General features: G+C 38.0%; 1 protein-coding gene across 1 annotated transcript in view; it reads left to right on the forward strand.

The window, feature by feature from the left end:
• Themis (thymocyte selection associated) overlaps positions 1 to 27,663 on the forward strand; it is a 202,710-nt gene that overhangs the window by 166,358 nt on the left and 8,689 nt on the right. The window contains exon 5 of the mRNA XM_032896390.1: positions 24,373 to 24,524. Within this exon, the coding sequence (XP_032752281.1) occupies positions 24,373 to 24,504 (132 nt within the window). The 3' untranslated portion in view covers positions 24,505 to 24,524. The remainder of the gene's footprint in view (positions 1 to 24,372; positions 24,525 to 27,663) is intronic.

A 27,663-nucleotide genomic window follows, 5' to 3' on the forward strand; every position in this document is an offset into this window, starting at 1 on the left:
AAAAAATTTCAACAATAAAAGTCATCAAAAAAAAATGAAAGAAAGATACACTTCATATTCATCAAAGGAAAAAGATCCTCCAAGATGAACTTTCAATCCTAAATATCTGTGCTCAAAATGCAAAGGCACCTACATTCATAAAAGAAACCTTCTAAATCACACATTGCACCTCACACAATAAAAGTAGGAGACTTCAACACCCACCTCCCCCCATCAATAGACAGATCATGGAAACAGATATTAAGCAAAGGCATAGAAAAACTATCAGAAGTTATCAGCCAAATGGATTTAACAGATATTTATAGAACATTTCATCCTAAAATAATAAGGTATACTTTCTTCTCAGCATCTCATGGGACCTTCTCCAGAATTGAGCATATAATCAGTCACAAAGCAGGTCTCAACAGACACAAGAAGATACACATAATCCCATTGCTTCCTATCAGATCACCACGGGCTAAGACTGGTCTTCAATAACAACAAAAACAACTGAAAGCCCACATATACAAGGAAATTGAACAATGATCTACTCGGTGATAACTTGGTCAAGGAAGAAATAAAGACAGAAATTAAGGACTTTTTAGATTTAATGAAAATGAAGGTATAACATACCCAAACTTATGGAACACAATGAAAGCAATGCTAAGAGGAAAACTCATAGCTCTGAGTGCCTGCAGAAAGAAGCAAGAGAGAGCAGAGCTTGACAGCACACCTAAAAGCTCTAAAAAAAAGAAAGAAAGAAAGAAAGAAAGAAAGAAAGAAAGAAAGAAAGAAAGAGAAACAAATACACACTAGAGGAGTAGAAGGCAGAAAATAATCAAACTCAGGGCTGAAATCAACAAAGTAGAAACAAAGGGGATGATACAAAGAATCATCAAAACCACTAGCTGCTTCTCTGAGAAAATCAACAAGATAGATAAATCTTTAGCCACAGTAACCAGAGGTCACAGAGGGTGTATCCAAATTAAGGAAATCAGAAAAGAAAAGGGAGAGATAACAACACAATCTGAGGAAATCCAAAAATCATCAGATCCTACTACAAAAGCAATTCAACAAAATTGGAAAATCTGGAGGAAATGGACAATTTTCTAGACAAATACCAGGTACCAAAGTTAAATCAGGAACAGAAAATCCATCTAAACAAACCCATAACTCCTAAAGAAATAGAAGCAGTTATTAAAAGTCTCCTAACTAAAAACAGCCCAGGAATATATGGGTTTAGTGCAGAATTCTATCAGACCTTCATAGAAGACCTCATACCAATACTGTCCAAACTATTCCACAGAATAGAAACAGACAGAGCACTACCAAATTTCTTCTATGAAACCACAATTACACTTATACCTAAACCACACAAAGACCCAACAAAGAAAGGGAACATCAGACTAATTTCCCTTATGAATATTGATGCAAAAATACTCAATAAAATTCTCACAAACTGAACCAAAGAACACATCAAAACAATCATCCATCATAATCAAGAAGGTTTCATCCCAGGAATGCAGGGATGGTTCAATATATGGAAATCCGTCGATGTACTCCACTATATAAAGAAACTCAAAGAAAAAAAAAACCACATGATCATTTCATTAGCTGCTGAGAAAGCATTTGACAAAATTCAACACCCGTTCATGATAAAAGTCCACAAAGGTCAGGAATTCAAGGCCCATACCTAAACATAAAAAAAGCGATATACAGCAAACTAGTAGCTAACATTAAACTAAATGGAGAGACGCTTGAAACAATCCCACTAAAATCAGGGATTAGACAAAGAGGCCCGCTCTCTCCCTACTTATTCAATATAGTACTCAAAGTCTTAGCCAGAGCAAACAGACAAGGAAAGGAGGTCAAAGGGATACAAATTGGAAAGGAAGAAGTCGAAATATCACTATTTGGAGATGGTATCATTGTATACTTGTTACCCCAAAAGTTCCACTAGAGAAATACTAAACCTGATAAACAACTTCAGCAAAGGGGTTGGAAATAAAATTAACTCAAACTAATCAGTAGCCTTCCTCTACTCAAAGGATAAACAGGCAGGGAAAGAAATTAGGGAAATGACACCCTTCACAATAGTCACCAATAATATAAAATACCTTGGTGTGACTTTAACCAAGCAAGTGAAAGACCTGTATGACAAGAACTTCAAGTCTCTGAAGAAAGAAATCGAGGAAGAGCTCAGAAGATGGAAAGAACTCCCATGCACATAGATTCATAGTATTAATATAGTGAAAATGGCCATTTTGCCAAAAGCAGTCTGCAGATTCAATGCAATCCCCATCAAAATTCCAACTCAATTTTTCATAGAGTTAGGAACATCAATTTGCAAATTCATCTGGAATAACAAAAAACATAGGCTAGCGAAAACTATGTTCAACAATGAAAGAACTTCTGGAGGAATCACCATCCCTTACCTCAAGGTATTAAAGAGCAGTAGTGATAAGAACTGTATAATATTGGTACAGAGACAGGCAGGTAGATCAGTGGAATAGAATTGAAGACGCAGATATGAACACATACACCTACGGTCACTTGATCTTCGACAATGGAGCTAAAACCATCCAATGGAAAAAAAGGTAGCATTTTCAACAAATGATGCTGGTTCAACTGTAGATCAGCATGTAGAAGAATGCAAATTGGTCCATTCCTATTGCCCTGTACAAAGCTTAAGTCCAAGTGAATCAAGGACCTCCACATCAAACCAGATACACTTAAACTAATAGAAGGAAAAAGTGGGGAAGAGTCTCGAACACATGGGCACTGGGAAAAATTTCCTGAACAAAATACCAATGGCTTATGCTCTAAGATCAAGAATTGACAAATGGGATCTCATAAAACTGCAAAGCTTCTGTAAGGCAATGGACACTGTCATTAGAACAAAACGGCAACCAACAGATTGGGAAAATATATTTACCATTCCTACATCTGATAGAGGGCTAATAACTAATATATACAAAGAATTCAAGAAGGTAGACTCCACAGAGCCAAATAACCCTATTAAAAATGGGGTACGAGCTAAACAAAGAATTCTCAGCTGAGAAATATCGAATGACTGAGAAACACCTAAAGAAATGCTCAACATCCTTAGTCATTGGGGACATGCAAATCAAAACAACCCTGAGATTCCACCGCACACCAGTCAGAATGGCTAAGATCAAAAACTCAGGTGACAACAGACGTTGGCTATGATATGGAGAAAAAGGAATACTCCTCCTTTGTTGGTGGGATTGTAAGCTGGAACAACCACTCTGGAAATCAGTCTGGAGGTTCCTCAGAAAATTGGACATAGTACTACCTGAGGACCCAGCTATACCTCTCCTGGGCATATACCCAAAAGATGCTCCAACATATAACAAAGACACATGCTCCACTATGTTCATAGCAGCCTTATTTATAATAGCCAGAAGCTGGAAAGAACACAGATGCCCTTCAACAGAGGAATGGATACAGAAAATGTGGTACATCTACACAATGGAGTACTACTCAGCTATCAAAAACAATGACTTTATGAAATTCATAGGCAAATGGATGGAACTGGAAAATATCCTGAGTGAGGTAACACAGAAAAACATACATGGTATGTACTCACTGATAAGTGGATATTAGCCCAAAAGCTTGAATTACCCAAGATACAATCTACAGACCACATGAAGCTCAAGAAGAAGGATGACCAAAGTGCAGATGCTTCACTCCTTCTTAAATGGAGGAACAAAAATATTCATAGGAGGGAATATGGAGACAAAATTTGGAGTAGATACTGAAGGAACAGCCATTCAGAGCCTATATATATATATATATATATATATATATATATATATGTATATGCAGCCACCAAAACTAGATAAGATTGATGAAGCTAAGAAGTGCATGCTGACAGGAATAGGATATAGCTGTCTCCTGAGAGACACAGTCAGAGCATGTCCAATACAGAGGTGAATGGTAGCAGGAAACCTTTCAGCTGAGAATGGGACCCCCCTGGATGAGTTAGAGGAAAGATCCAAAGAGCTGAAGGGGCTTGGAACCCCATAAGAACAACAATGCTAACCAACCAGAGCTCCCAGGGACTAAACCACTACCCAAATAGTACACATGGACTGACCCATGGCTCCAGCTGCATATGTAGCAGAGAAAGGCCTTGTTGGGCACCAATGGAAGGAGAAGCCCTTGGTTCTGCCAAGGTTGGATGCCCAGTGTAGGGCAATGGTGGGGGGGAGGAGCAATGGGGAGGGGAACACTTTTATAGAAGAAGGTGAAGGGGATAGGATAGGGGTCTTATGTCCCGGAAACTGGGAAAGGGAATAACATTTGAAATGTAAATAAAAAATTATCCGATAAAAGAAAAAATAAAGAATGAGCAGGCACATTAAGTTTATAAAGATTCTGGAATACAGAGCAAAATTGGTGCTCAGTGAGGAAGTAAGTAAACAGAGTCCTGTTGTATGGATGAAAAGTCCCTGGAGTAATAAAACAAGGCTCAGAGCAGTATTTGTTCTTCTCAGAAGATTAAGTGATAGTGTGTCCTGGGGTGGTGTCGAGCTCATCTTTTCCCTTGTGTTCCTGACTTAATCTTTCCTGGTTGATGAGATGCCCTGGAAGGAGTGTCAGGATGACTGAGGCAAGATCTGCATTTATAAGAATCAGAAGAGCCCAGAAACAGCCTCTGCATGCCCTGTTCATTCAGAAGCCTCAGGTCAAATCCCCGGCTCAGCATATCAGACGTGGGGGCTACATTGGTCAAACCCCTCTACTGGAATGCTGATTTCCTCAACAAGGAATATAGGAGTTTAATAGTTTCTTTGCCGCTAAAAACCTTTAGAAAGCATTCATGCTAGCTGATTTCTCTAGCACTCCTTGGAAGTATCTTTGAAGTTTTATTAAATAAACACTAGTATTCCACATCCCAAAGCAAATCATGCAGAGTGGCCCAGGATGCGTGTCCTCACCCATTGATACCTACGATTTGGAAGAGCAACCCTGACAATTGTCACTCAGCACTTAGAGGCTGGTAAATTTCATGACAGGTTACCACTTTCTTCATTCCAGATGAGAGCCACTGGATTACAGGATCCCCAGGGCTAGCTTGGTCTTTCAGAAACCTCTTACGATCTGCAAATGTGAACTCTTAAAAACACCATGTCCCCCTTTTTCAAAGACTTTAAGTTCTAAGTGTAGCACACAGCTGGAGAAGAGCCCACTGGTTTGTTTTGAATAAGCAACATGGAAACAAAATGAGATGGTGTCAATATTTTGAGAATAAAAAAGAATTCATGTGTTATCTGTATTTGATGGGTTTCCTCTAATGAACAGCCAGTCAGCATTAAATAAAAACACTCACTGTGTAAATACCACAGAGAGGCGTCGTTCCATTCAGATCCAAAATGAAAATTTATTTTAAAGCTGAAATTTTCACGAACAATATTGATTGGCTGAGTATTTCTCTCAAGATACACACACCTTTGAACAAACTTCATAGTCCGTTATGCAGGTCTAACTTGGTAGGACTATAGCCACTTTGGTTAAATTATTTTATCGTTCAAGTGACACTGGCTCATATCCAGCCCTGTATGACGAAGTCATTAAGTCATTCAGCTGCACGTTTTGTTTTAGGCACTGTCTCCTGGCCTTACTTCTTCTCAGTGTTGAACACTCTAGTAGTTCTGAGAAAATGCACATTCTTGATTGGTTGGTCACGCACTACCTCTGCTCAGCTTAGCACCTAAACTCCTTCTTGCTTTGCAATAGAAGAATTTTCCAGTCTTGCTTCTTTTGCCCAAGACTTGCTTATGTTGTCTTTGATCTATCACCTTTTCTTGGTCTTATAACAGAACCTTATGTCTTGGAAGCGGGATTTTACGGAACACACACTGTCTTGAATTGTATTTGACCTGTATCATTGCTTTGGTCAAATCTCCCTTTGCTACCTTTCTATCCCTTCATTTTGGGATGGAAATGTTTATCCTGTGCCAATGTGACGTTTATATTTTGATTTTATGGGGCTCATAGTTAGGATCTTATTCTGAGTCTCAGAAGAAACTAGACCATATTGAGGCTATGAAAGAACATAGGGACTTAGGAAGTTGGACTGGCTGCATTTTGGATATGAGAAAGACATGATCATGGTTAGTTTTCATTTCAACGTGAGGGCATTTGTAATCACGTAAGATACAGACCTGTGAACAGGTTTATGGGAGAATTCTCCAGAATGGTTTAATTGGGGAACTATTATTAGTATTGAGTGTGGGTGGTGCTAGGGTGCAAGATGAAAAAAAGAGAAAAATAAGATATGAACTGAACAGCGGTATTTACCCTTCTGCTTTCTAACTATAAATTTAATGCCGACTCGCCATCTTACTCCCATTTCCATGTCCCCCTGCCACAATGGACAAAACCTCTTCTTAAAGTGAGATAAGAAAAAAAAACTCTCCCTTTAAAAAACGTCCGTCTATCTTGTTTACAACCTTGGTCTCCATCTTTTTCAAAAGTTTCCATGCTGTGGCTTCTTCTGTGTTTCCAGAGAAATATTGAACCAAGTCCTTCAAGAGCACAGCATATGTAGCAGAGTGGCCTTGTCAGGCATCAACAGGAAGAGAGACCCTTGGTCCTGTGAAGGCTCCATGCCCCAGTTTAAGGGAATGCCAGGGGGAGGCAGGAGGGAATGGGTGGGGGAGCACCCTCTTAGGAGCAGGGGGAGGGGAAGGGGATAGGAGTTTCTGGAGGGGAAACCAGGAAAGGGGATAACATTTGAAATGTAAATAAAAAAAGAACATAGTCAATTTAGAAGTGTCAAAACAACCGTTGTACTAATCACCAGCATTCAACTTAGGATTTAAGAAACATTTTTTTTTGAAACCCAGTAGATGTTTCATTACATTGTATTTAAGTATATTATTGTTTTGATCTCGTGTTTTGGGAAAAAAAACAATTTTTATATGTTGGTTTTACTTAAAATAGAAGGACAATAAGAACATCCCAAAATTAAATAGAATGCATGATGCATCTCCATGTATTCATCCCGGTTTCAGCCCAAAGCCAACTTTGTCCCCTCATACTCCTTTTTCTTTCTGGGGTGTATATGAAATAATTCAAAACAGCATTTCATTTAGTTTCATCAATAAATTCTTTTTGTCTGATAACTCTCAAAGACAGGTATATTTAAAACAAACACTTCAATACCGTACATAAATCATTAGCAATATTACCTATCAAAATCATCATGAATCAGGTAAAGACACACATTTGCCTAGCTGTCTCACAAAATGCTTTTTATAGTTCGAACCCTGATCTAAATTATTCACGCACTGCAATGAACTCGCATCCATTTATCTCTTTTTATATTTCCACATTTGGGGAGTGGATCACATGTATCACTGTGTTGGTCACAAGGTTAAAGGGCAATTTGTGGGACTCCATCCTCTCCATCATTTGAGTTCCTGGGGTCAGACCCTTGTTCGTGAGTTGGGTGATAAGGGACATTGCCCATAGAAGTGCTGGACGTCAGCTCTGGCTAGAGATTATGAAGTACTACTGAGGATGGACCATTTGCTGGCCCCTAGTTTTATGTCTCTTTGATTGTGTATTTCCTTCTATTTTTTTCAGTATGTTGAAAGAGAAAGGATGTTTTTTGTAGAGGAGGCCAAAGCATGGGTTTTGTTGATTATATCCCTGTGGCTTCAGGTGAACGTGATTTGGAATGGCAGTCACAAAGTGGCTCATGGAGAAATAAATTAACTGGCAGGTTTTTTTCCCTAGGTTCCTTTGATATTTGCCAAGTGTCCTAGATCCCTTCACTTAACTTCTTACTTATTTCAGAGGTTCCTTCCTTATTACCACAGGTCAGATATTATACACGAAGGTAGGATGTGTTCAAAGGCTGACCTGAGAGCAAGCATCCACACAAAGTGCCATCTGCCTTTTCCCCCCCTCTATATGTCATTAAATTTCAAGGCTTGATAGAGTCAGACTGTTTACTTAGGAAGAATACAACCACGGTTGTACATTTCTGAGGGGGTTACAAATATATGAATGCCTGCCGGCCTGCCTTCCCTCCTCCTCCTCCTCCTCTTCCTCTTATTTCTTCCTCCTCCTTTTTCTTCTTCCTCCTCCTCTTCCTCTTATTTCTTCCTCCTCCTTTTCTTCTTCTCCTCCTCTTCCTCTTCTTTCTTCCTTCCTCCTCTTCCTCTTATTTCTTCCTCTTCCTTTTTCTTTTCCTCCTCCTCTTCCTCTTCTTTCTTCCTCCTCCTTTTCTTCTTCCTCCTCCTCTTCCTCTTCTTTCTTCCTCCTCCTTTTTCTTCTTCCTCCTCCTCTTCCTCTTCTTTCTTCCTCCTCCTCTTTCTTCTTCCTCCTCCTCTTCTTCTCCTTACAGCCATTGATTATAGTTATAGAAGAGTTCTTATTTCTAGATCTTTGTTTTATTTCCAGATAACCAGTGTGTCTTTCTAGCCAGGGCACACAATGACATACACTATTGATCTCCGGGAATCATGTTTATTGTAGATTCGATGAATCTAATGAGTAAAAATTATAATCCCAGGTTTAAGTGAAATTAAGTCAGATAAAATGAACAAGCATTTTTTTAAATCACCAAAATCAACCTGTAGATGAAAGACTGTGGAAACATTGTTAAGGCACGAAAGACAAACTCCAGAAAGGAGGGACGTGTTTGAAAATAGCTACGGAGTACCAAAAATAATTGTTTTCAATATATATATATATATATATATATATATATATATATACATATATACATATACATATACATATATACATATATATGTGTGTGTGTATATATGTGTGTGTGTATATATATACACATACAGATGTGTGTGTATTATATATAATATATTATATATATTTAATTTATTCTAATCTAATCAGTAACAAAACCACAGACAGCCTGATAAAGTAAATAGCAAACAGCATCCTCAAATCCTTACTATACAAATAGGTGTGATATTTAGAATGAATTATCTTCCTTCAGTGGACTGAATCTGCAAGTGAGCATATGTGTTTCCAGGGAAGAGTGACTCAGGAGAGAGGGACTCCCTTCAATAAGAGTGAAGACATTCATTGATGAGGGACCAAGACACACTAAAAATGAAAACTTAGAAAACCAGCAAGAACAGGAATTTATCTCTTGCTAGATCTTGTCAGACAGCATGTGAACCATTTCGGTCTGCAGTAGCTTCCTTTCTACAATAGAATGTACCATCAAATGATGGGAGAAAATTAAACCTTTCCCTCCTTGAGTTGGCGCCCAGGTATTTGTCACAGAGTCAAAAAAAAATCTAAGTAATGCTCTATGTATTCAGAATGATTACTTGCAGCAACCCACATAAAGCTATTTAATCTCTACAGTCAGCTAGGAAACACAAATTAAAATCAGGAGGAGGTAACGCCAGCACTTCAGAATCTCTGGAAATTTTCCAAACCTGACAATTGCAACTATCAGCAAGAGTATGGAGACATTGGATTTTCACACGGTCCTGAGTGAGGTAATCTAGAGAAATGTTGTGTCAGGTTTACAAAGCTGGTCATACATGATTCAGTGAGGGCATACTGTGTTTGTTCCTTTGCTCACTGATATGAAAAAAAAAACCACACCAGAAAGCAACTTAAGGGAGGAGGGGCTTCTTTTGGTTCTTCATCTACAAGGATAAAATTTATCATGGAGAAAACATGGGTGATTGTTTATATCTTGGGACATTAGGAAGTAGAAAAAAGGGGATGCTGGTTCTCAGCTAAGTCCCCACTTTTAATTGAGTCTGGACACAAGCCATGTCATGGTACTACCCACATCCACAGTGAGTTTTCCTTCCCCTAATCTTCTATGGAAAATACGTCAAAGACACACCCAAACATGTCTTATTGCTATGCTAAGTTGATAATAGAAACTAACCATCATTCACTCTTACAGAAATATGCACATGCGTTCACCTGTTAGAAAAGCCTAAAAGAAGAGAAACAGAGAAATGTTTATAGATGGGTCATTTGTAATGGCTAAAATTAGAAAGAACCCACTCTTAAGTTTATATTTAGCGTGTTCAGTCATGGAATTTTCTAGGTTGTAGATAAAAAGCAAGAACCCAACCAGAAAACAGAACATACTATGTAGTTCCAAGTGCATGGAGATCAAAACAGTAATGAAAATAAACTATGTTAGGACAATGGTTGGCTATGGAGAAAAGGACTGAAGTTGTATTGAAGCAGTGGGATACTAGGGCCTGAATCTTCCATTTCCAGGTTGTAGATCTGTGGTAGTAGTATTATATGCAATTTACTTATTGCATATAATAAATTGTACTTATATGCAAAAGAAAGTTTTTTTCAAAAAAGTAAAGTTACAGTTTTCTCACGTTTCTGGTATGTCTTTATTAGTTGCATGAGGAAGGAAGAAAAGATAAATTTACTGTGTTCATCAAGATCTCAGCCAACATTTGAAATTATAAATAAGAGTGAAAGAAAGCTTCCAAACACCCTTGGATGACAATGAACTTCACCATATTTTACTCTATTATTTGATATCATTCTTTGACAAAATTTTAGGTTATTGTAATTAATGACACATTTTACAACTAGGCAACAAGAATAAAAAGATAAATGTAATTTCCCACTGTTTAAAATTGAATTGTTATTGTCAAGCCAATGCTTTACTACATTGTAAAAATCAGAAAAATAATCTTAATTCTTTTGAGCCTTTAAAAAAATGGAGTTAAAATGTTATATATTACTGGATACACTAGTGATTTCTAAAAAGAGCTAAAAGAAGCAATGTGGTGACACGTTAGGACCATTTGTTGTTTTTGTTGTTGTTGTTGAACTATTTATTTATTGTGGCATTATTCTGTTTCTGATGACTTTTTAGTGAAAACATTGCTTTCTTGGGTGAACTGAATAAATAGCACTACTGTCTAGAATCTTTAAAATTATACTAAAAGATGGCTAAAGATGAGCCTCGTTTTGGAATACATTTACAGCTTCATTATAAACCACAGCAAAGAAATTGTTTCCAAAGTGTTTTCCACATGTGTTGAGCATTGTTAATTTATAGAACAAAGCTTTAAACTATAGTGGAATCACCCAAATAAGGAGAAGGTCTCTAGGATTCATCTGTACCTTTTAAAGATTTGTTGATTATCTCCATGGTAGAACAACTTTTGTAAAATTAAAAATGCATTATAGTAGTATTCAGATGCACTTCACAAGTTCACCTATCTTAAACTAAATGTCTTGAAGTAGTGAGAACACATTATATATATTCAAGCTAACCATTGACTGAAAAGGCTAAGAACCATCATTTTGAAAATAGATTGTTTTGGCATTCTCTGATGTTTATGCTCCTTCATTGCTGAAAACAGTATGTAATCTCTAAACCTACCAAGTTTCAAATTTTAAAAATGTAAAAAGCAGGCTATATATTATTGAGGAGGGTAGAGGCCTCGGGAACCCTCTCTCCTCTAATAATCATTATCAATCATAAATCTTAAGAAAGGACTGGCCTTGAGATCCCCCCCATCCGATGACAAAAAGATATCAGGCTCAAATATGGGAATTGATTCCAGATCACCTCAGTTTATTAAGTGACTAAGTAGGTTTTTAACTCCAAGGATTTCTAGACTTCTATGATCGTGTGTTTGATAAGAGGAATGGGCCTGGCATCTCTTACCTTACAAGGAAGTAAAATAGATCTGGAGATAATTGAGGACCGAGTTGTAACAGAAACTTACATTGCTGACGAGTTGGTAAAACATTGGGTTGGTGAGAGAAAACATAGAAACTGGCAAATAGTGGATGGTATAGAAGCTGGGGCTCTTGTAATCTCCACAAATCGGCTGTTGGCACGCAGCTTCAGAAAGGGCTGGAAGGAGAAGTGAGAGGAGGAGATAGCAGATAAGAGGGGAAGAGCAGTTTAAGGAGGGGAAGAGCAGCAGACCACCATACAGCCAAGATTTTGAGAATAGGAAAATTCTAAATAATAAAGACTACATTCCATAATAGATATAAGAGGTTTAAAACACACAGTAACAGTGGGGACATGGGACCTGAAGAGGCCACCTCCTGTAGCCAGGCAGGATCCCCAGTGGAGGGCTAAGGATACCAACCCACCCACAAAACTTTTGACCCCATATTTGTCCCAGAGAAGAGAACAAAATCATAATCAATCACTAATGGCCCAACTAGAAACCCATCCCATGGACAAGCACCAGTACCTGAGATTATTAATGGTACTCTGTTATGCTTGTACACAGCAGCCTAGCACAACTGAATGTTTGTGGGTAGAGATGTTGGTCAGTTAATAGGGTTCTTGCCTAGCTCACAGGGAGTCCCAGACAGATGCACAACACTACATGGATCAGACATTGTGGTGCATATGTGGTGCACCGACAGGCAGAGTCAGAAGGATTTGGAGTTCAAGGTCATCTGTGGATACATAGTGAATTTAATACCAGACTGTGATGAGCGAGACCACATTACAGAAATAAATGAGCAACAAAGACAACAACTACTGTGGCCAAGAAGCAGCCAGAAGAGCAAGGTGTGGCAGAATGTCATCAGAACTAAGTCTATGAGAGGTGACAGACAGCAGCTTGCTGAGACCTCACCCAACGCTGGCCACTTAGCCAGTCACGAGCTTTTTAATTTTGGCAACATCTTAATACAAGGATGCCGCTTAGCATTTCTAGAGTGTGAATGCTTGACCAGAGTTGGACTGTATCATGCCCATCAGAGCTGTTCCTAGCGCAAATAACTAAGTGACATGGTATCAAATCATTGCTACTTTCTTTTCTCTGCTTTTTAAAGGCTCTTATGAAAGGGTATGTTTTTGTCCTCAGAAAGTTAAAATGTAATTGTTAAGAAACAAATTCAAAATAATCTTACTGTGTTATTCAGCACACCACAGTTCCCATCCAGCATCTGCTGAGAAGCTGGCTCTGCTGGACCCTGCTTAAATGCTACACTCAAAATAATTTCACCCCAAACCAATTTAACCCAAATTGCGTCACATCGTTTTTAAACCATTGTAGTTTCTATTTCTTGATTTCTAAATAAGATGATTTGCCTGCCCTTTAGCCACCAATTACCCACCCAGAACCCAAGAGTTATGATTTTTCCATTAAAACAGAAACTATGAAACTACATGACCATAACCATGCAAGCTAATTGCTTTATGATTTGCAAATGAGCAAGATAAGGAAGAAGGAAAAAGATTTGCCCGTGTACCAAGAGCTACTATGACACTAACGTCTTAAGTAACCTGACCTTGGTGTCTGCAGGCGAGATGTTTGCCACATTAGCCAGAAAGCAGCAAATGCTTTTGCAAGCTTTTCTCATATGTGGTATTATAGGGCAAATATCACTGAAGATTGCAGGATTTCTCGTTCATCTCCCTAAGAATAACAATTGTGTAAATTAGCTATCCATTCCGTTCTCATTTTACAACAAAAAAAAAATGTGTTGGTTAAGCAGTGCTTCTAATAGTTATGCCATCTTCAGCTAAACTCATAGATCTTTCTAGAAGTAGGCAGAATGATTGAGCTGTTCAGATTTATAATATGCTCTTGAAATGTATCCTTGGAAATGAGTATTTTAAAGACTCTTAATAACAAGTTGAAAGGTTTTGTCTATGGTAAGATGTTTATAATGCAAGACGTGATAAGGTTTTCTAACCACAGCAGCAGTACAGGTGGCTTTGCTTGGATCTAATCTTAGAGGAAGGGGCGTTCTCTGAAGGGATGGGATGGAGGCTGTTATGTCTTATCCAGGGCAACATGGTCAGGAGGTACCTGAATCTGCATTTTCTAAAGATCAATGGTTTCTTCTTTGATCCAAGAGAAAGGGATGGAGAAATAGAAACCCTTTTAAGTGCCCCATTAAAGGGACAGTGTACACTGCGTGTCAAGTAAATTGGGCCCAAGAGGAGCTTAATGTCAAAATGTATGCACCCATGTCTGCTTGTGGAGCTCCTGACCAGCAGTGGGTCAGAGACCAGCTCATGTGGTCAAAGCTAGGGGAGCCCTGGGCCTGCAGGTTTCTAGAGGCCAGCACAAAGTCCCACCTGGGGAAGCCATGAACTGAGGCTGGAGGAAAAGGTAGAGATTGGCTTCAGAGTAAGGCCTGTCATGTGTGGCCTGAGTGGACTCACAGGAACAATGTAAGAAAGAAAGGAATTGAAAGATACAAAATGACAGCTTCTTTTAGAACCAATAAAGCAGCACAAATGTACCTTTTTCCCACTGATATGAGAAAAAAAATATATTGTGTGTAGAGAAGGCGATGGATAATTGTGTGAAACCTTAGAATATTGTCTGAAAGAGAGGGTGGTATGGATGGTCAGATTTAGATTAGTTTTTCACAGTTTGTGTTCCATGTTGTTTAAATACTTTCCCCGGGAAAAGTCAAATTACATCAGAGTCTCATAATACAGAATGAGAAACTTCTTGCTGTTTTAATCCATTTTGTAAACTAAATTATTTATTGAGCTGAAGCCTGATGACTAAGGAGAACACACAAAGGCCCAAGACAAAGGGAAAAAATGCTTTCAGCTTTCATGTTCTTAATATGTTTTTCTTAATTTAATAATATCTCTGATCATTAAATTATTTGCAGCCACTCAAACAGAAACCAAACAAGAAGTCCTCACATATAGAGAGTGAAGAAAGTTTACATGGGGGGCCTGCATTCACTTTGGGACATCGGCACATGAAGGGACATTGATGGCAGGTGTCTGTCTTATACGGTTATGCAATCTCAGAATTAGTGTTCTTCTCCTAAGAACTAGTATTTCTCTGGAAGATGATTTCACTTGAGCAGAGCACAACAATAGGATGAAAATTAGTAAAGAAATCCCCCCGAATCACCGGACATTTCTTCAGAGTTACCACTTAAGTATACTTTCTGAAGACAAATAGTCTAGATGTTAAGACAGTAGCTGCTTATGGAAGATGAGAAGGTGCTTTCTTTAAAAGCTGGAGAGATGGCTTAGCGGTTAAGGGCACTGACTGTTCTTCCAGAGGCCCTGAGTTCAATTCCCAGCAACCACATGGTGGCTCACAACCATCTGTAATGGGATCTGATGCCCTCTTCTGGTGTGTCTGAAGACAGCTACTTATGTACATAAAATAAGTAAATCTTTAAAAAAAACATAGAAAGGAATAGCATCGGAAATCATTTAATGGCCCTTTGGTATCAGCAGTTAGGAGTCTTATGACTAGTTTGTTGGAAATCCCAAAGAACAAACAACATAACTTTGTAAACTATAGAGCTTCAGTAAAGGCCTAATGCATGCCATTCCAAATCCATGCCAATTCATCTACTCTTTGCACACAGTTCCCTTCTGTAAGTTTCCTCTGGACTCTATCTTCAATCTGAAGATTCAGCATCTAAGCAGTGCCGAACAGTCACCACCCGACATTTTTGTTTCATCTAACGGGCAATTTTCTCATACCCAGGGTTCTGTGTTCACACTCAGTTCTGGATTCTCACTTTACCTAACACAACTGTCATTTCCCCTTGTAATTTCTATAGGTAGTTGACCAGTGTAATTTGAGTCAGAACTATAAAGGATAGTATATAATTATATCTTTCAATGACACAATAATTAGCATGGTTAAAAGCACAGAATTTTAAATACACATTTGATAGATAAAATGAAAGGCTGGGGTAGAGAAAAGATTTTTTTGTAAGGAGGAGACACACTTGGGGTGTAGGATGAGAAGTTCTCTATATATGAATGTCACTCAGAATTATGTCCACAGTAACATGGGATGGGAAAACAGCAATCCAGAATTCATGGTAATTAGAGATTAGTAGGAAAATAATAGCAGCGAGAAGAGACATGTTGGATAGCTAGGTGTTGGGCGTATGAAAGCAGTAGGAAGTAAGGATGCAGGGGCAGGAAGTGAGAGCCAGAGACCATCGGCCCAAGGATAACTAGAACACGATGACCATCACTTAGAGTACGTGGGTCTCCAGTGCCCCTGCAGTCAGTGTACAATGGTAGAAGCTGTGTTCTAAATGAACATTGAACACGTGGTGAAGTTTGTGAGCCATAAAGGAGGAGAGAAAGTCAGTGTGAAATAATTCAATAATCATGAAAAGGGAAAGGAGAGAGCTGAGGGTTAAGAGAAGGCAAGTGGGTAATGAGGAAATAACAATGTGGGAACTTCAATGTGGCAAAAACTAAATAGTAATAATTTTGTTTTCCTAATTTTACTTTTCTTGGATATTTTATGTATTTACATTTCAAATGTGATTCCCTTTCCCCCCTCTCCACCTGCTTCTTTGAAGATGCTCCCACACCTACCCACCCACCCACTCCTACCTCAATGCCCTGGCGCTACCCTACACTGGGGAAACGAGCCTTCTCAGGACCAAGGGCTTCTCCTCCTATTGATGCTGGACAATGCCATCCTCTGCTACATATGTGGCTGGGATGTTGAGGATAATTTTTGCTATCCGCAGTTTTTGTTTTTCAAATGAATTTGCAAATTCTTCTTTCTAACTCTGTGAAGAATTGAGTTGGAATTTTGATGGGGATTGCATTGAATCTGTAGATTGCTTTTTGACAAAATGGCCATTTTTACAATATTAATCCTGTTAATCCATGAGCTTGGGAGATCTTTCTATCTTCTGAGATCTTCTCCAATTTCTTTCTTCAGAGACTTGTAGTTCTTGTCATACAGATCTTTCACTTGCTTGGTTAGAGTCACACCAAGGTATTTTATATTATTTGGGACTATTGTGAAGGGTGGGGTTTTTTTTCCTAATTTTTTCTTAGCCTGTTTATCCTTTGAGTAGAAGAAGTCTACTGATTTGAGTTAATTCTATATCCCACTACTTTACTGATGTCGTTAATCACCTGTAGGAGTTCTTTGATGGAAATTTTGGGGTCACTTAAGGATATTATCATATCATCTGCAAATAGTGATATTTTGTCTTCTCCCTTTTCAATTTGTATCACTTTGACCTCCTTTTGTTGTCCAATTGCTCTGGTTAGGACTTAAGTACTATATTCAGTAAGTGGGGAAGAGTGGGCAGCCTTGTCTAGTCCCTGATTCTAGTGGATTGCTTCAAGTTTCTCTCCACTTAGTTTGATGTTGATTACTGGTTTGCTGTACATGACTTTTACTATGTTTATGTATGGGCCTTGAATTCCTGATCTTTCCAAGACTTTTATCATGAAGAGGTGTTGAATTTTTTTTTCAAATGCTTTCTCAGCATCTAATAAGATGATCATGTAGTTTTTTCTTTGAGTTTGTTTATATGGTGGATTATATTGATGGATTTCCATATATTGAACCATCTCTGCATCCCTGGGATGAATCCTACTTGATCATGATGGAACGATCGTTTAGAAGTGTTCTTGGATTCAGTTTGCAAGAATTTTATTGAGTATTTTTGAGTCAATCTTCGTAAGGGAAATTGGTCTGAACTTCTCCTTCTTTGTTGGGTCTTTGTGTGGTTTAGGTATAAGAGTAATTGTGGCTTCATAGAAGGAATTGGGTAGTGCTCCTTCTGTTTCTACTTTATGGAATACTTTGAAAATTATCAGCATTAGGTCGTCTTTAATGTCGGATAAAACTCTGCACTAAATCCATCTGGTCCTGGACTTTTTCTGCTTGGGAGACTTTTAATGACTGCTTCTGATTCTTTAGGCATTATGGGACTGTTTAGATGATATATCTGATCCTGATTTAACTTTGATACCTGGTATCTGTCTAGAAAATTGTCCATTATTCCAGATTTTCCACTTTTGTTGAGTATAGGCTTTTGTAGTAGGATCTGATGGTTTTTTTTTAAATTTCCTCAGATTATGTTGTTATGTTTCCCTTTTCATTTCTGATTTTATTAACTTCTATTGGTTAGTCTGGCTAAGGGTTTATCTAACTTGTTGATTTTCTCGACTATCCAGCTTCTGGTTTTGCTGATACTTTGTATAGTTCTTTTTGTTTCTACTTGGTTGATTTCAGGTCTGAGTTTGATTATTTCCTGCCCTATCCTCATCTTGTGTTCTTTTTGTATAGTTCTTTTTGTTCTAGAGCTTTCAGATGTGCTGTCAAGCTATTATTGGATGCTCTCACCAGTTTCTTTTTGGAGGCACTCAGAGTGATGAGTTTTCCTCTTAGCACTGCTTTTATTGTGTCCCATAAGTTTGGGTATGCTATGTCTTCATTTTCATTAAATTCTAAAAAGTCTTTAATTTTTTTCTTTATTTCGTCCTTGACCATGTTATCACTGAGTAGAGCATTATTCTGCTTCCATGTGTATGTTTGTGGTTGTTAAGACCAACCTTAATCTGTAATAGGATGCATGGGATTATTTCTGTCTTCTTGTGTCTTTTGAGGCCTGTTTTGTGGCCAATTATGTGGTCAATTTTGGAGAAGGTACCATGAGGTGCTGAGAAAAAGGTATATTCTTTTGTTTTAGGGTGAAATGTTCTCTAGATATCTGTTATTTCCATTTGGTTTATAACTTCTCTAAGTTTCGTTGTGTCTCTATTTAGTTTCTGTTTCCATGATCTGTCCATTGTTGAGAATGGTGTGTTGAAGTTTCCTACTATTATTGTGAGTAGTGCAATGTATGCTTTGAGATTTAATAAAGTTTCTTTTATGAATGTAGGTGCCCTTGCATTTGGAGCATAGATGTTCAGAATTATGAAGTCGTCTTGGTAGATTTTTCCTTTGATGAGTATGAAGTGTCCTTTCTTATCTTTTTTGACAAGTTTTGATTGAAAGTTGATTTTATTTGATATTTGAATGGCTAATTCAGCTTGTTTCTTGGGACCATATGCTTAGAAAAAATTTTCCCAGCCTTGTACTCTTAGGTAGTGTCTGTCTTTGTCACTGAGGTGTGTTCCCTGTATACAGCAAAATGCTGGGTCCTCTTTACATATCCAGTGTGTTAGTTTTTGCCTTTTTATTGGAGAATTGATTCTATTGATGTTAGCAGATAATAATAGTTATTGTTGTTTCCTGTTATTTTTGTTGTTCAAGGTGGAATTATGTTTGTGTTGCTATCTTCTTTTGGGTTTGTTGTGAGAAGTTACTTTCTTGATTTTTCTAGGATGTAGTTTCCCTCCTTGTGTTGGAGTTTTCCATCTATTATCATTTGTAGGGCTGGATTTGTGGAAAGATATTGTGTAAATTTGGTTTTGCATGGAATATCTCAGTTTTCTCCATCTATGTTAATTGAGAGTTTTGCTGGATATAATATCCTGGGCTGACATTTGTGTTGCCTTAGGGTCTGTATGATATCTGTCCAAGATTTTCTCATTTTATAGACTCTGTTGAGAAGTGTGGCATAATTCTGACAGGTTTGCCTTTATATGTTACTTGACCATTTTCCTTTATTGCTTTTAGTATTCTTTCTTTGTTTTGTGTTTCTTTGTATTTTGTGTTTTGACTATTATGTGACAGGAGGAATTTCTTTTCTGGTCCAATCTATTTGGAGTTCTGTAGGCTTCTTGTATTTTTTATGGGCATCTCTTTCTTCGGGTTAGGGAAGCTTTCTTCTATACTTTTGTTGAAGATATTTACTGACCTTTAAATTGCAAATCTTCACTTTCTTCTATACCTATTATCCTTAGATTTGATCTTCTCATTGTGTCCTGGATTTCCTAGATGTCTTGGGTTAGGAGTTTTTTGCATTTTGCATTTTCTTTGACTATTGTGTCAATGTTTTCTATAGTATTTTCTGCCCCTGAGATTCTCTTTTCAATCTCCTCCTGTATTCTGTTGGTGATGCTTGTGTCTATGACTCCTGATCTCTTTCCTAGGTTTTCTATCTCCACGGTTGTCTCTCTTTGTGATTTCTTTATTGTTTCTATTTCCATTTTTAGATCCGGGATGGTTTTATTCAATTCCTTGACCTGTTCGATTGTATTTTCCTGTAATTATTTAAGGGATTTTTGTGTTTCCTCTTAAAGGCTTCTACTTGTTTTCCTGTGTTCTCCTGTATTTTTTAAAGGAAGTTATTTATGTCCTTCTTAAAGTCCTCTATTATCATCATCAGATGTGATTTTAAATCCAAATCTTGCGCTTCAGGTATCTTGGGATATCCAGCATTTGCTGTGGAGTGAGAACTGGGCTCTGATGATGCCAAGTAGTTTTGGTTTCTGTTGTTTATGGCCTTGTGCTTGCTTCTTGCCATCTGGTTATCTCAGATGTTAGTTGGTCTTGCTGTCTCTAACTGGAGCTTGTCCCTCCTGTGTGCCTATGAGCTTGTGGTCTCAGTAATGAGAGCACTCCTGTGAGTTTAGCTCTCTCAGGTCAGGTTTTGGGTCTGAAATGCCCTAGCTCTGGGTACTGAGAGAGACCAGAAGGGTCTTATCCTAGGCCACCCTGCATCTCCCATGGCCTGTGTGCTCTTGGCAGGTCTCTTCTTGGATAGTCAGGGAAGTCAAAGTGGGGTCCCACTTTGGAGTGAGAGCACCTTTGGCAGACTAGCTCCCTGTTGGTAGGTTTTGGGTCTAAGGGCTATGGGACAGCCCCAGCTCTGGGCACAGATGGAGACTGAAAGAAATAAATAGTAATTTATGATGTGGAAACTCAGACTCATGGCATAGAATCTCAGTAAGTAAGAGGCTGAGATTGGTTCAATGACTCATGAACCACACAGATCCTTTGAGGTTCCGTGCTTGGGACAGGACCTGGCTATGAATAAGGTAAAGTTTGAAAATCCTGCCTATTTCAACCAGAGGAGACCCTGCTTAGGTTCTTTCAGTAGATGTATATTACTAATTTATGAAATGTTAATATATTTCTAAAATATCTAAGCCCACTAATGTTTGCACCAAGAAACTCATATAGAAGTATAATGGCTGACCCATTATGATCAGGTGGCTATTTTCTCTCATAGTAGGTTTATGGCAAAGGTCTCTAATAATAGCTAAAATATCTTCTTTAGCATTCGGACTACAGTGTAGCATTTATAACTCTCACAAGTTGCTAGATTTTCACCCCTTTTTTATTTATTCATTTGTTTAAATCTTTGGAGGCATTTGTTTACTTGTGTTGTATGGGCCTGAGAGAAGGAGAAGAAAAAATGCTGTGTACTGCAAAATACATGTGGGCGTCAGAGGACAACTCACGGGGTTCAGGTCTCATCTTAGGATTTCTGCGAATGAGTCCAATGCCAACTAGTCAAACATGAACTTGTGGGTCCCAGGAATCAAACTCAAGGCCATCAAGCTCCTCAGGCAAATGCCTTTATCCACTGTCAGCTCAGCGGCCCCTCAGCATTTTAATATTATCAGTTGAATATGGTCTGAAAAAATACCCATTCAGCTACTTTTGTTTATTAATGAAGTTTATTGCTCAGTATGGGGAATTTGTGATTTATTGTCTACCTTAGCATGTATGTAATTCAACAATCTAGAAGGTATGTACATGTTGAATATTCTTCTTTTCAAAGACTGTGTGATGATACCAGCAGGCTTGGCAATAGATTTAAAGTTTCATATTAAGTTACTGATTTTTTTTTTCTTTATTAACTTGAGTATCCCATTACCGCCCTCCCTACAACAATCACGTTCACTGGGGGTTCAGTCTTAGCAGGATCAAGGGCTTCCCCTTCCACTGGTGCTCTTACTAGGCTATTCATTGCTACCTATGCAGTTGGAGCCCAGGGTCAGTCCATGTATAGTCTTTGGGTAGTAGCTTAGTCCCTGGAAGCTCTGGTTGGTTGGCATTGTTGTACATATGGGGTCTCAAGCACCTTCAAGCTCTTCCAGTTCTTTCTCTGATTCGGTCAACGGGGGTCCCGTTCTCAGTTCAGTGGTTTGCTGCTAGCATTCGCCTATGTATTTGCTGTATTCTGGCTGTGTCTCTCAGGAGAGAGCTACATCCAGTTCCTGTTGGCCTGCACTTCTTTGCTTCATCCATCTTGTCTAATTGGGTGCCTGTATATGTATGGGCCACATGTGGGGCAGGCTCTGAATGGGTGTTCCTTCTGCCTCTGTTTTAATCTTTGCTTCCCTATTCCCTCCCTGCCAAGGGTATCCTTGGTCCCCTTTTAAAGATGGAGTGAAGCACTCGCATTTTGGTCATCTTTCTTGAGTTTCATGTGTTCTGTGCATCTAGGGCAATTCGAGCATTTGGGCTAATAGCCACTTATCAATGAGTGCATACCAGGTGTGTTTTTCTGTGATTGGGTTACCTCACTCAGGATGATATTTTCCAGTTCCATCCATTTGCCTATGAATTTCATAAAGTCATTGTTTTTGATAGCTGAGTAATATTCCATTGTGTAGATGTACCACATTTTCTGTATCCATTCCTCTGTTGAAGGGCATCTGGATTCTTTCCAGCTTCTGGCTATTGTAAATAAGGCTGCTATGAAGTTACTGATTTTTATATTTTTGGCTTGTAAGTGGAATATATGTACTATGATGATAAATGGTTAAATTTACTATTAGTATTCAAAATGATCATTTGATTTGTCCCTGGCTATATCACTAAATTTCCATCCTTTGATATTAGAAAGAGGATTTGAGGATTATCTATATTTGATTTACCACATAATTTTAATTGTCAAATACTTTGAAATATATTTGACAAGTCTGACACTGGCATATATTTGCATTGTTATGCAACACTATTTGGCATAGATGCTGATTGAATGAAACAGTTATCACAGCACTGTTGTACAGTAGTATTACATGACTAGCGGGAAAAAATGTATGACATATAGTTCAAATCACATTTAATGGGTTCATGAAGCTGTTGGGTTCAGCCAACATGAGTTGGTTTACACACTGGTCTAAACTGGTGTATCCTAAGTATCCTGGACTCCTATAGTTGTATCTTATCTCAGCTTAGGCAATTCGGTAACCCAACTAAACTTCAGCTCATGGTCAGCTTCTTTCACACTAGCCTGAACCTGTCCTCATCACTTCATGGAAATGCAGATGTAAACAGACCAACAGTAGTGTGGTTATCTCTTAAGCCTCAGGTGTGTCAATATCCTGTTGACTTAAAAGAAGAGATGTGGGCAAGCCAAAAGTTAAAACAGTAGGGCATTTTAATATTACAGACAAAGGACTCTGATAAAAAGAATGTAAACAAATGTGTAGCCAATGGTGTGATCATTATTCTATACTGACAGACAGAACCAATGAATTACAGAGTGACAGAAATCCTGACTGATGGACAGGGGTTATAGTTCCACCATTTGCTTGGTTAACCTGGGTGAATCAGGTCATCATACGGGACTCCCAATTCTTAAATACTTCTAAAACTTCATAATCCTTTCATTCTAGAAATCCAAGTTTGAATGTGTTAAATTCTATATATAATTTTATGAAGAACTTTAGAGTCAAGGTCATTGTCTTGACCTTGATGTCAAACAGGCTAATATAACTGGCCAAAACTGTCTAGCTAATTTTGACTACAAATCTGCTAGTATTTTATAATCATGTTCAAACTAATAAGCTTCTATTCTAAATTTAATTATGAAACAAAGGGCTGAAGTTTAAGTTCCCCCTTCGGTCTTTCTTGAATTTGGGATCATAACTATTGCATCTTTTGATGTATTCAATATGTCAGTATACTGTCAAACATTATGATATCTCCTAGGAGTGATGAGTTGCAGGGGGCATTGATGCTGGGCCTTAATAATTCATGCTGATGAATTATTATTCTCAAATTGGCCAGAGGACTTTGTCAAAATTGCAAACTACTGATTAAAATGTGTATAAATTTAGAGGAGATATTAAGATTTCCTCTAAATAAAGTATAGAGGTTATTGGGACTGGAGAGATGGTTTAGTGGGTAAGGACACATGTTACTCTTCTAGAAAACTTGATTTGATTTTCAGCAGGCACATGACATTTCACAACTGTCTGTACCTCTAGTTCCAAGGGATACACTTCCATTTTCTAGCCTCCTTGGCAATATGCATCCAAGTAGTACACATACATTCATACAGGTAAAACACTCACAATATACATAAAATTTAAAAATAATAAGTTCCCAAAAGAATAATGCAAAATTGATATATAATGATATATATAATGATGTGATATATGACAAAGAACTAGATTGTCTGACTATGATGGAAATAACTGGGTAGGAATGTTCTATGTGTAAAATATTTTATAAACCATGCAAGGAAAAAGTAATACATACAAATAATTTTGGAAGATTATTTCCTCTTCTATAACAACTTTTTGTTCTACTCAGTTGGCTACCTCAAAACTTGTATACTTAGATTACTAAAATATATTGAGAAACATAGGATTTCTAACTTGATTTGGCATACAGAATAGTCTCTTTCAGACATACAGAAATGATTCGCCATGTGATAAATCTTTATTTTTGTCATATCTCTAGAAGGCATTTATCTAGGACTGATAATTTATATGGCTTGTCATTTCAGAGTCACCACATAGACAGATCCAAGAAGCTTCACCCAGATCACGGTAGCATGGATTCAAGAGTACCAGGTGGTTTTCAGAACGATTTAGCTGATGTGGAGAGACGGAAGAACAAACATGGGCCACTGCAGTAGCAGCACTGATGTGCCTACAGGTCAGTTAAACCATACAATGTTACTTTAACTAGCTACCCGATAAGGCTACTACACATAATTTCTTGTTTCCATGTTATTTGGAATACATTTGTGTAGAAGTCAGAGGTGAATGTTTAGAATCTTCCTTGGGGCTCTCTACTATTTTTTTTAAAAGATGTATATTTTTATTTTGTTGGAATACTTGCCTGTATATATGTCTAGGTACCAAATGTATGCAGTGCCCTGGAAGGTGAAAAGGGGGTGGGAAATCTCCAGAGATTGGAGTTACAGAGGCTAATAATCAAGTCAGGGTGCTAAGAGCACCCTTTGTGTATACACACATATGTGTACATAACAATTAAATACTCTTTAACCACTGAGCTATTTTTGGGGTCATCTTCCTAATTTTTTGAGGTAAGGTCTCTCACTGAACCTGGACCTCCCTCATCAGTTCAGCCAGGCTACTGCCTACCCAGGGATTCTCCTGTTTCTGCCCCCTCCAACTCTGGAGTTACTTATCTATGTCAGTGTTCTTGTTTTTCTATGTGGTGCTGGAAGTCTAAACCCAGGTCCTCCACAACAGGTACTTTTTTTTTTTTTAACTCAGCCAGCTCCCTAGCCCAATCATAATTTTTTTAAAATTTTTACTAGATGGATAAATAAAATGTGTCTTAATGGTTTGAAAAGAGGACAAGATAACTGAGTTTTAACCAGTTCTCAGGCCTGTTCTTTTTCCGGTGGATGATCATTAACACAGAAACCCACTGTCAAAGTGTAGAGGATAAGAGGTCGATGGGTACTCAGTCACAAATGGGGTATCTATATCTTGTACCTTTCCAAAGGAAGCTCAGGGGTCATCATGGATGGAGTGTAAAACCCAGATGTTGGGGCAGATCAGAGAGAAACAGTGTATTCAGGACATGACTGCACCCCAGTGCTCATAAACTCCCCAAGCTGCTGTTGTCTGTACAAGACCTGAGCAAGACCAAGCCAGTCTACCCTGGAGTGGGAAGAGGTTCAACAGTGCTCACTTCTTCCTGGGGAGCTTTGGACAGATGATAGCCTCTAGGAAAGAAAGAATTTTTTAAAAGGTTTATCCCCTATTAGATCGGCTACACTCCAGTGTATGGCTCCATACCATATGCACAGCAAAAATCAAAGTCAATGTGTTACTAGGTAAATAAAAAAAAAAAAAAAAGGACACTAAGTTGGGATGAGTATGGAGATGGAAGTGATCTGGGAAGAATTAAGAGAAGGAGCTTTGTCGTATAGTCTAAATTTGTATCATAAAATTCATAAATACAAGGGGAGGGGAGGGGAAACTGTGGTCAAGATCTAATATGAGAGAAGAACTTTAAAAGAAAAGAATAAATTGTGATAAAGGTGCTGAGGTGTAACTCTCCATCTTCTGGTGGGGGAGGGGGTGGTGCAAGTTGGGAAGGATGCAGTTTCCTGGGCTGGCCACCAGGAGTTTGACCATGACTATATGGGTAGAACAAATTGACCTTTTTTTTGTTTTGTCTTTTGTTTCTTCTTTCTTTTTTTCTTGTTCTTCTCCTTTATTTTTAGGGCAAGGGGGAGTTCTCAAGGGTATATGGCAGACCTGGGAAGACTAGAAAATAAGGGCACTTAGAGTTCATGATGTGAAATTCCCAAGTAATCAATAAAAATAGTATGAAAAAAGAATTAATATGAATATTAAAACCATAGCCTAATCAAATGCAGACTTGCTTTATGATGATTTGGTTTATAGAGAAGGTAGTATGGCGTTTTGCATCTCTACTGAACAGGAGCAAACGGACTTGTGGAGGATTGATCACAATCAATGGAGCTACCAGTCTAACTTCCATATGGTGGGAATCTGACAAGCCTTAGCTAGAGAAAGGAGGATTTTCTCTTTCTTAGCAATATTTTAGACACACCAAACCAGCTCAATTCCTATGACACTTATCTTCAAAACTTCACATTTAGTTTGCAGGAAAATTGAAATTAATTATTCTCAAGCATATGGTTTGTTCCTTCCCCCTGTCCTTATTTGATTTCGTAGTGAGTACAGTTTTTCCTCCAAGGACATATGAAAGTCAAAATACTAGATCTAAGTCTCTGAAGTGTTTCTGCTCCGAACCCTGTCTGTACAATCTGAGTTCTTTCAAGTAGTTAGCTTACTGGCTTCTGACACTTCTATAAAAATATCCCATAGAGCTTTTCTTATTACGTTTTCATTGACTCTCTCCAAGTGATAAAATGAAATTCTGTAAAGAGCTTTGAAAACCATGCATATTGCAATTCCTCCACATTTCAAATACTAATCAAGTGTGACTATAAAAGAAACAACCGGTGCAGTGAAAATTGCTGTAGTGGGTTGAGACTCAAGCCATTATTAATTCATGGGAAACTATTTTTTTCTGTAAGATTATGGATCCTACAAAGTACCAGATAACACAATTCCTGAGATCAAAGTTTTTGTTTCAATCACAGGGAACTTGGGTATCTAATCTTCCCAGAGTGTGCATTCCTGGGCTAGTACATCAGCTGCCCCAGCTGTGCCCTGAGCGAATAATGCAGCGTATTTGATAAACATTGGAAGTAGCCCTTCTTACACAGTGCCTATAAATGATGGGTTTAAGGACAAAAGGAGGCTCGGATTAAAATAATAGGTCTAGACTAGAGAGATGTCCTAGCTTCCTACAAGAGAATAAAATGAAATTTCCCTTTCGAGGCTAATTTCAGCATGTATTTGCCTGAAAATTTCAAACTAGTAGTGTGTGCAGAATATTTTTATTTGCTTTCCCATCTTCAAAGACAATGAGGTTGGGATCTTCAGTTTGAGCTATTACTGTGTGACAGTTTCATCCACAAAAATAAAAGAAAATAGAGCACAAATAAAATTTTTATTTTATTTTATTTTTGCCAACTTTGATTTTATTTCATACACACACACACACACACGCTATATATATAAAGGTATATACCTTATATTTGCATATAATAAAAATATGCCTTTATTATATATACCGTGTGTGTGTCTGTGTGTGTCTGTGTGTGTGTTTATGTGTGTGTGTGTGTGTACCTTTATTTAAAAATAAATTGATGGATTGGACTCATGCTTACCATACTTGGTAGGGATTGCTTCTCTCTGAGTAAACACTAGTTCTGTCT

Source organism: Rattus rattus, chromosome 2 (assembly GCF_011064425.1).
Source record: "Rattus rattus isolate New Zealand chromosome 2, Rrattus_CSIRO_v1, whole genome shotgun sequence".
In the NCBI taxonomy this organism is placed as follows: domain Eukaryota; kingdom Metazoa; phylum Chordata; class Mammalia; order Rodentia; family Muridae; genus Rattus; species Rattus rattus.